The sequence below is a fragment of the Amphibalanus amphitrite genome, unplaced genomic scaffold (genome assembly GCF_019059575.1).
Source record: "Amphibalanus amphitrite isolate SeventyFive unplaced genomic scaffold, NRLGWU_Aamphi_draft 001371F_arrow, whole genome shotgun sequence".
Taxonomy (NCBI): domain Eukaryota; kingdom Metazoa; phylum Arthropoda; class Thecostraca; order Balanomorpha; family Balanidae; genus Amphibalanus; species Amphibalanus amphitrite.
Window position 1 is genome coordinate 124,691 of NW_024882864.1, and position 9,740 is coordinate 134,430.

A 9,740-nucleotide genomic window follows, 5' to 3' on the forward strand; every position below is an offset into this window, starting at 1 on the left:
CTGCTAAGGGCGCCCTTTCGCTGCCAGGGGCGCCCCTCTTGAACAGAAGGTATTTTATATTCTTATAACGAGAAGCCCTCTTCTGCTGGGGGCGCCCATCTGCTGCTGGGGCGACTCTCATCTGCTGGGAATAGGCAATTGGGCGTCACTCTCCTGCTTGGTGAGCCCAACTTCTGCTGGAGGCGCCCTATTTCTGCTGAACCTTTGCTGTGTCGCCGCTCTTCTGCTCGGGGCGCCCTCTCTGCCGCGGGATATGGGCGCCTTTTTCGGATGGCGGGGGGGGGGGGGGCGGCCGCCCCCGTCGCCCCCCCCTGAATTCGCGCCTGTCTGAGTTTGACTGATTTGGTGTCAAATAAGGCCTAACCATTGTGGTCGCTAATTTGGAGCGGCTGGACGTGCGCTTGATCTTGTTGGGCGCCGTTATAGTCTCCCACCTTTGGGGTGGTCAAGTTTGTGGGGTCGACGCAGCCAACGGTCGGTATGTATCTGAATATAGCATGTCGTGGCGAACATTTGTATGCGTGAATTCGGTTTATGCTTCGTTTCGTAAACTGGAACCGGTCCAGATTGACTTGGTAAATGTAACTCGTTGGTGCGACGCTGTGCAAAGGCTGTGCTGTGGCTAAGTGTTGTGCCAAATTTATTCACTTTAGTCGAATATGTTCATTGCATACTTGTGACGGAGGTGATCTTTGCCTCAGAGATAACCAGTGGCTAATTTGTTTGTTACTGCTTTCACAGTAACGGGATTTACCATGGAGATGTGGCCACTTGGGGTCACAAATCTGGAATAAAGCTACCCAGTGAACGACAGCTGCGTCTTATTGATCCCGCTGGGGAGGCGATTGGAGGTGGCGGCTACAGTTACGACCGACTCATCATCCAGGAGGTCCTGGATTGGTCTCCACCTTCTAGTCTGCCTCGTCTGGATAACAACCATCCTGCATTGGAGCGGTGAGATCGCTCCGAGTGGTGGTTAAACATTGAGTCAATCACGTGCTGTTGCAGTGGAGATCCCAATCAGTGACGAGATCCCAATCAGTGACGAGATCCCCTCAGTAATATCAGTGCTCTGCCTATGGTCTGTTGAGGCACCAGCTTACATGCAGTGTGACTCATCCGTGGTAGCCTGAGTTACAAGGTGTTCAGTTCAAGTTGGACATATTGGGTTAGTTGGTGCTTGACCAGTTGCAGAGCTAGTGACTGAGCTCGGACAGTTGTGGCAGCTGACCTGAGTCGCGGCAGTGGTGTTGGGGAGTTAAGGTGGGCTGTGGAAGTTTCTTTAGTGAGGTTGGCTCCGTCGTGGGGTTGGAAGGGGACCTTTTTCAGTTGGGAAAACAGGGTCAGTGTTCCTGTTGTATAATGTTTGTGTATGTTGTGTAATAACTGTTGTCACTGTCATTCTTTGCTCAAGCTTGGGCATTAGACTGTACTTGAATGATCTTCACTCTTATGTTACTATTTCTTGAGCTGATAAGTTTGTTCATTTAAATGAATGTTATTCGAAGCGTGTTAATTTTAGTGCTGATAATGGCTACTAAGGAGGATCCTCAGTTGGGAAGTCAGGACCCAGCCCTGGTTAGTCTATCAGGGAGGGGGAGGGAGGACTTATTCAAGCTGAGGGTCTCAGAGTTGCAAGGTCAGCTAGAGGCAAGAGGTTTGGACAGTACAGGGAAGAAGGCTGAGCTGGTAGATCGCCTTTGTGTTGCCTTGGATCCAGTGAGTTCTCTAACGGGGGTCGTTGCCCCCGAGGGCGCTGATGGTGGGGATGGGGCCCTTGGGGAGGAACTAAGGGATGGTAGGTCTCAGGGAGGTGTCACTGAGTCTGTTCAGGTTATTGTAGAGAGGTTAAGACTGATCAGAGAGAAACAGATGATGGATGAAGCACAGTCTAGGATGAGAGCACGTTCAGAACAGATAGACTTGGAGTTAAAACTCATGGAAATCACTGGTCGTCAGATAGATGAGTCAGTTTTGAGCTCAGTCAAAGTCACAGTTGGGAGGCAGGAGAGGGCAGATAGTCTCACAGAGGCTGTTGTGTCCCAGACACAACGCGCTCTCCTTCCGCCCTCTGAATTGAAACCATTCTCTGGTGACATATGCGAGTTCAGGTTATTCGTCAGAGCTTTTAAGGCCAGGGTAGAATGTAGGACTGAGGATGAGAACGAGCGGTTACATTACTTGGACCAATATACTGTGGGGACCCCAAACAAGATAGTGAGGGGGTGCATGTTCTTGGATACAGGTGGGTACACACGAGCTTTGGCAACGCTCGAGGAGCGGTACGGTAGCCGCCACAGACTTGTTCATGAGTACACTAGGAAGATGAGAGAGTGGCCAAAGGTTCAGTCTGATGATGTGAAGGGTCTGGATAGGTTTGTGCTATTTCTGAAGGAAGTCGATAGCGCTGTGGCAGACTTGGGCCGCGAGTTTGATCATCCGCAGTTCATCAGGGCGATCTTGGGAAAGATGCCTCCTGCTATCCATGATAGGATCTTGCGCCGGTGTGACACGTTCATGGAGCTCGGTGGGAAGACAGCTCGACTGTCTGACCACGGTTCGTCGGAAGGTCATCTCAGGCTCAAAAGAAACGCTATATACCATTCGAAAGCTGACGGTGAGCTGAATCCAAAAATGTAATTTTTATCAAAATCGATCGATGGCCTTTTTTCAAAATTGCGTTTTTGTAAAAACTTGATAATTTTTCATTCAACGGGCTGTCCCGGACATTCTTGAAAACATAAACATGTATTTTTATGTTCCAGTGAAAGCTGAACACCAAAAGAACAATATTTAGCGAAGCAATATTTCCAAACATTAATATGCGTCTCCCACAGCCGACAATAAGGCGCAATTACACAGCTCAGTGTCACGATGGACCAAAGTCGGCCTTACAGAAGCGTGAAATGACACTTATCGACTCGCAGACCCGGCGCTCTCGGCCCGCCTGACCGGCCACGGCAAGGAGGTTCGGCTGTCGTTCTACTAAACGGGCGTCATATTTGTTAGTTTAACGATTCAAGTCGGTACTTGAGTTACTCAGGATACATGAGCAGAAGATTCATTGCTCTGTCATCTTCACATCATGCATTAATTTGCATTTGTTTCTGTCTACTTTGCTCAATTGAGCTTGGTATCATGCCCATATAAGGAAAATTGGCCGCGCTGAAATGTCAGAGGTTGCACCGGCCTCAGCTCGGGTGGAATGGGGGTAGCGCCCGGTGGGGCAGGGTAACCTTTGACCGGTCGCACGGCCGAGCAGCTGTCAACAGTACAGCCTCTGACAGTGAAACCCCGCTCACTTTCCCTGCGCGGGCACTGAGCGCAGCTGGATGGAACAAAACATGTATAAGAAAAATGTAAATTAAAGCATGTTTCAAATCAAGCAGAACAATGAATTTTCTTCACAGGTATCCTGAATAACTTTAATAGTGATGTAGACAGTTAAACTGACAAATATGACATTTGTTAAGTAGAACGAGAGCCAAACGTTCTTTCCGTGGCTGGTCAGGCGGGCCGAGAGCGCCGGGTCTGCGAGTCGATAAGGGTCATTTCACGCTTCTGTGTGGCTGACTTTGGTCCATCGTGACACTGAGCTGTGTGATTGCGCCTTATTATCGGCTGTGGGAGACGCATATTAATGTTAGGAAATATTGCTTCGCTAAATATTGTTCTTTTGGCGTTCAGCTTTCACAGGAACTCGAAAAAACATACTTATTTTTTCCAGAATGCCCGGGACCTATCGTTGATTAAAAAATTATAGAGTTTTTACAAAAACGCAATTTTCAAAAAAGGCCATCGATCGATTTGGATAAAAAATACATTTTTAGATTCAGCTCACCGTCAGCTTTCGAATGGTATATACCGTTTCTTTTGAGCCCGAGATGACCTTCCGACGAACCGTGTGACGTAATTGACGTGCTGGCGACTGAGGTTCGCATGAAATGCAATCCGCTGTATGGTGACGTAAGGGTGGATGATGTGACGCGCGGCCGTGAGTCCGGTCAGGGTGTGGTTCGGACCCACCGGGTCAGTGCCGCTGCAGCGGTGAGGCCGGGTCCGCGGCCGTGCCCATTTTGTCGTGGGCCGCATTCCGTCGACAAGTGTGAGCAGTTGCGTCGTCGGTCTGAGCGTGAGCGGTTTCTCTTCGTGCGCGATGCGGGACTTTGTTTCGGTTGTTTGAGGGGAGGACATTCCGCTCGTTTCTGCCAGCGCCGCCTGTCGTGCGATTCGTGTGGTAGGAATCATCCCACCCTGCTGCACCGCAGTCCCAATGACGTGCAGGATGCCTGCATGGTGGCGCCACCTGCGAGGCCGGTGGCAGCGCCGCCCAGCGGCCAAGCTCAGCCGGCTGGAGGTTCGCGGTCTTCCGTCGTCACTGCTAATGCAAGGGTGGTGACGCGGGAGGGCCGGGCGCGGGTGTTCATGCCGATAGTGGCCGTCAAGGTACGTGGTTCAGGTGGCAGAACGGTGCTGTGTAATGCGTTCCTGGATGGGGGGAGCAGTGGCTGCTTTGCTACTGAGGAGCTCGCGGGTAAGTTAAGATTACAGCCAGAGCAGACGACCATCTCTGTCGACACCGTGTGTGGTGAGGGGCAGGTTATCAGCTCGTCGGTTTTGGAGGGACTCGAAGTTTCCGCGATCGAGGGACGTGACTGGCGCTCGCTACCGGTGGTGTTCACGCTGCCCAGATTGCCAGTGAGCGGACAGGACATGTTCTTGGAAGGTGACTTACCTGATTGGCCTCATCTGAATGACATCTTTCTCCCGCAGGTCTCTACTTCTGTAGATCTTCTGATAGGGATTAACGCTCCGCACCTGCATGTGGCGGAGGAGGTGAGGGTCCCTGAGAGCGGTAGCGGACCGCACGCTGTGCGCAGCCCGCTGGGGTGGTACGTCATCGGAGCAGAGTTTCATGAGAGAATTCGCCGATCGCATTCGGTGAATTTCATTAGAACGAGCAGGAAGGCACAGAGTGATGACACAGGCAACCTGTTCGAGCAGCTGTACGAGCAAGACTTTTCTGGTCTGGACGACGATAGCGTAGGCTTATCTGTAGAGGACAGGCTGTGGCTGGACCGTGTGAGGGCTACCGTCCGTAAGGACGAGGAGGGACACTTTGAGATAGGTCTCCCTAGGTCTACCGTCACGAGTGTCCCGGACAGTCGCCCGGTCGCTGAGAAGCGACTGATGTCGCTGAGGAGGAAGTTGATGGGGGATCCGAGTCTGTTTCAGTCTTACAGGGCCGTGATGCAATCTTTGGTGACGGATGGCTACGCTGTGAGAGTGCCGCAGAGCGAGCTGACCGTTCCATCAGGTGATGTATGGTACCTGCCGCATCACGCGGTGGTGACTCCTAGCAAAGTCAGGGTAGTGTTCGATTGTGCAGCGCGTGCGGGTGGAGTTTGTCTGAACGACATTCTTCAGGGTGGTCCCCACCTGGGACAGCCTCTGAACGCTGTGATCGCCCGGTTCAGGGAAGGTCGCATAGCGTTTACCTGTGACATAGAAGCGATGTATCATAGGGTCCATGTGCCGGCTGGGGACTGTGACTTGTTCCGTTTTCTGTGGTTTAAGGATGACGATCTGTCCGGTGACGTCGAAGTATGGCGTATGAGGTCACACGTTTTTGGGGCGGTGACGAGCAGCAGCGTGGCATGCTTGGCAGTGCAGCTTTGTGCCGAGGAGGGGAAAGGTCAGTTCCCTGCTGCTGCTGACGCGTTGCAGCGCAGGACGTACGTTGATGATACGCTGGTGGCTGTAGAGTCTGTCGAGGATGCCGTCTCCCTCGCGCGGGATCTCACAGAACTCTGCCAGACCGGGGCGTTCCATCTAAAGAAGTTTGCTAGTAACAGTGCTGAGTTCCTGCAGCACATTCCCGAAGATGAGAGGGGAAAGAGTGTCAAGGATCTGAACCTGGCTGAGGGTGCGCTCGGTTCCAATCGTGTTTTAGGTGTAGAGTGGGATATGGGAGAAGACGTTTTTCGTTTCCATTTTCAGGATAAGGAGACTCCGGTTACCAGGCGCGGAATACTGTCCGCCGTGAGCGCCATATTCGACCCTTTGGGTTTCTGGGCTCCTGTGACTCTTTCAGCTAAGATGCTCGTGCAGAAGCTCTGCGCGGCATCGCTGGGCTGGGATGAAGCCATCCCGCCGGCTCTGGCAGGTGAGTGGGAAAGCTGGATTCGACAAGCTAAGGGACTAGACGGGATGCAACTGCCCCGAGCAGTTTGTGGTCCGAAAGGTAAGGTGATTTCTACGGAGCTGCACATATTTGTGGACGCCAGTGAGTCCGCGTACTCCGCTGTGGCCTATGTACGCAAGGAGGTCATGACTGGGCCGAGTGAGGTGGAGGTGTACATTGGTTTCCTGATGGGAAAGTGTCGTTTGGCGCCGCTGCGCTTTGTGACTATCCCGAGGTTGGAGTTGGCGGGTGGTGTCCTGGGCTGTCAATTGCGTCAGTTCTTGGTTCGTGAGCTGGACACTAAGTTTGACAGGATCCGCATGTGGAGTGACAGCATGGTGGTGCTGTCATGCATCTGCAACAGGAAGACGAGGTTCAAAACCTACGTGGCGAACCGCCTATCGTACATTCATGGAGCCACTAACGTATCTGACTGGTCTTACGTTCCTTCACGGGATAATCCTGCTGACGTCGGATCCCGGGGTGCAGAGCCGCATGGTCTTCAGGTGTGGCTACAGGGGCCTCTGTTCCTGCGTCAGGATGAGTCTGGCTGGCCAGAAGAGCCAGCTGTGCAGTCTGATCTCCCAGTGGCAGAGCTGAAGAAGCCCGTTCCTGTTGCAGCTGTGGTTATCGGTGCGGCGGATTCAAACAGCACCGATGTGCTTATCGGGCATTACTCGAGCCTTTTTCGCCTGAAGAAGGCGGTCGCGTGGTTTAGGAAGTTCTTCGATTGTGTCAGATCTGGGGCTTTCAGGCAGGCCGTGGTGGCCAGGAGGCGAGGACTCCGACCGAGGTCTGTTGGAATCGACTCGCGTCTCACTGTGTTTGATTTGGACGCGGCTGAAGTCGCTATTTTCCGGTTCGTGCAGACATCGAGCTTCCCTGAGCTGTATCATGACGGTAAAGGGATGGTGACCGTTCCCAAAGGCAGCCCACTGAGTCGTCTGAACGTGGTGGCTCGGGGGAATGGTTTGTTAGCCGTGGGAGGGCGCCTGAGTAGGTGTCCGGTGAGTCACGACTTCAAGCATCCCGTGCTGCTCCCACGGGATCATCATGTTTCTCAGTTGGTGATCCGTCAGGCCCACGAGAAAGTGGGACACCAGGGACGGGAGCATACCCTCTGGAAGGTGCGAGAGCGTTTCTGGATCTTGGGAGGAGGATCTGCAGTTCGAAGTCTGCTGCGTTCTTGTGTGACGTGTAGAAAGTCTAATTCTGCTCCGCAGGTTCAGATGATGGCCGACTTGCCGGAGGACAGGGTTACTCCGGAGACCCCCGCCTTTTCCTCCATCGGTCTGGACGTGTTCGGGCCAATTATAGTGAAGAGGGGGCGCCTGGAGGTGAAGCGTTACGGGCTGATATGTACGTGTTTGGTGTCGAGGGCCATCCACTTGGAAGTTCTCCACTCACTGCGGACTGACTCGCTGATAAACGCGCTTCGTCGTGTTGTCGCTCGTAGAGGTCCGATTAAAAGAGTCAGAAGCGATATGGGCACTAACATGGTGGGAGCGGACAATGATTTGAAGGCAGAGATATCTCGACTTGATCGAAGGAAGTTGCAACAGGTAGGACTCGCTGAGGGGATTGAATGGGTGTTTAATCCTCCTTCAGCGTCGCACTTCGGTGGCTGCTGGGAGCGCCATATTAGGACTGTTCGGAAGGTGTGGAGGTCAATGCCTGTCCAGAGATTAGACGACGAGAGTTTACATACTCTTTTCTGTGAGATAGAGTCTGTGCTGAATAGTCGTCCATTGACGTATGTTTCGACCAGCCAGGGTGATGTTGAACCACTCACCCCCAATCATCTCCTGCTCCTGCGGGGATGTGGAGAGGGTGTCGTGGGCCAGTTCACGGCTGACGACTTGTTGTCCGTCAAAAGATGGAAACAGGTGCAGTACCTGGCAGAGCAGTTTTGGCTGAGGTGGAGGAGAGACTATCTGCCGACTCTCCAGCGGCGACAGCGATGGGTCCACCGATCCAGGAATGTGGAGCCCGGGGATGTGGTCCTGATTGCAGACGAGGAGGTGCCGAGAGGCCACTGGGCTCTCGGTAGAGTTCTGGAAACCTATCCGAGCAGAGACGGATTGGTGAGAAAGGTCCGGCTCAGGACGGGGGGCACGGTACTAACGAGGCCAGTACATAAACTGATAGTTCTGTTATCTGACAGTGCTCTCCCCTAGATTGTAGATGCGTGCATTCAACGTACAGTTACATGAGTGCTGCAACGTAGAGTAGCTTTAGAGTAAGTATTAAGTGTAAGTGCCAGTTAGCGTAAGTAAAGACCTGACACCTCCCTGATCTTTGATCAAGTAGTGATCTGCCATGGCGGTTGTGAGCGGCGCTGTACTAGTTGTCCACGGGGTGGGGGGTGGCCAAGGGGGAGTGTAGGCGCCGCCGGGAATTAATGTTTTTTTTTGTTCGCTGGGTGGTTCGTTCAGTTGGTGTTTCCGGGAGTTGAGTTGGAATTGAATGGAAGTAGAACGTCATCAGTGGATCCTCCTTAGTAACAGTCAGCTGGGCGCTGCGTCGCTCCGGTCATGTCCGCGGTGAAAGTTTGCAGCTTTACTGCTGGAAGGCTCGTATTCTGTCATCTCTAGTGGTGAGTTTGTAGTAATTATTGGTTAAAGGCCCATGTGCGAAAGAGATTGGCCGTGTATTTACCACAGTATTTTGCGTATGATATTTTGAGTGATGTTGTGTTTTACATAAATTGCGTATTTGTTGGCGTTCTCGTTCCTGAATATTAAAGTGATGATGGTGCTGCGCCGCCATGTTTGGTTCATTCCTCGGTTCGAGTGGCGCAGAGGCGCATGCTGTTCGCTGTGGTTTTCGGTGGCCTAGATTTCGCTGTGAAGTTGGAGCAGCTTAGTCTGAGTTTGACTGATTTGGTGTCAAATAAGGCCTAACCATTGTGGTCGCTAATTTGGAGCGGCTGGACGTGCGCTTGATCTTGTTGGGCGCCGTTATAGTCTCCCACCTTTGGGGTGGTCAAGTTTGTGGGGTCGACGCAGCCAACGGTCGGTATGTATCTGAATATAGCATGTCGTGGCGAACATTTGTATGCGTGAATTCGGTTTATGCTTCGTTTCGTAAACTGGAACCGGTCCAGATTGACTTGGTAAATGTAACTCGTTGGTGCGACGCTGTGCAAAGGCTGTGCTGTGGCTAAGTGTTGTGCCAAATTTATTCACTTTAGTCGAATATGTTCATTGCATACTTGTGACGGAGGTGATCTTTGCCTCAGAGATAACCAGTGGCTAATTTGTTTGTTACTGCTTTCACAGTAACGGGATTTACCATGGAGATGTGGCCACTTGGGGTCACAAATCTGGAATAAAGCTACCCAGTGAACGACAGCTGCGTCTTATTGATCCCGCTGGGGAGGCGATTGGAGGTGGCGGCTACATTCATCGTTGCATCAATGTTGAGGGGGCGGCGCCCACTCGGCTCTCAAGTTGGGGGGGGGGGGGGGTAAGCGCCCCCACTGCCCCCCCTGTTCCCCGGGGTCTATGCAGTGAACGACGCTACAAGAAAAAACATGTGACACCTAATAGCAGGC

The 9,740-nt window shown here is 52.5% G+C and overlaps 1 protein-coding gene across 1 annotated transcript; it reads left to right on the forward strand.

Moving 5' to 3' along the window:
• The first annotated feature begins 348 nt into the window (after window positions 1-348).
• On the forward strand, window positions 349-9,533 carry LOC122372549. Its single transcript, XM_043349848.1, has 4 exons — window positions 349-478; window positions 742-2,561; window positions 4,242-9,202; window positions 9,466-9,533. The coding sequence occupies exons 2-3, from the start codon at window positions 1,492-1,494 to the stop codon at window positions 8,359-8,361; spliced, it is 5,190 nt and encodes a 1,729-aa protein (XP_043205783.1). The 5' UTR covers window positions 349-478; window positions 742-1,491; the 3' UTR covers window positions 8,362-9,202; window positions 9,466-9,533.
• The last annotated feature ends 207 nt before the right edge of the window (window positions 9,534-9,740 follow it).

Excerpts from the sequence above, each read along its gene's own strand:
- LOC122372549 (XM_043349848.1), top strand. The coding sequence starts at position 1,492 with ATGAATGTTATTCGAAGCGTGTTAATTTTAGTGCTGATAATGGCTACT. Across the intron at positions 2,562-4,241 it reads CGACTGTCTGACCACGGTTC|GAATCATCCCACCCTGCTGC; the intron begins GTCGGAAGGTCA and ends TTCGTGTGGTAG.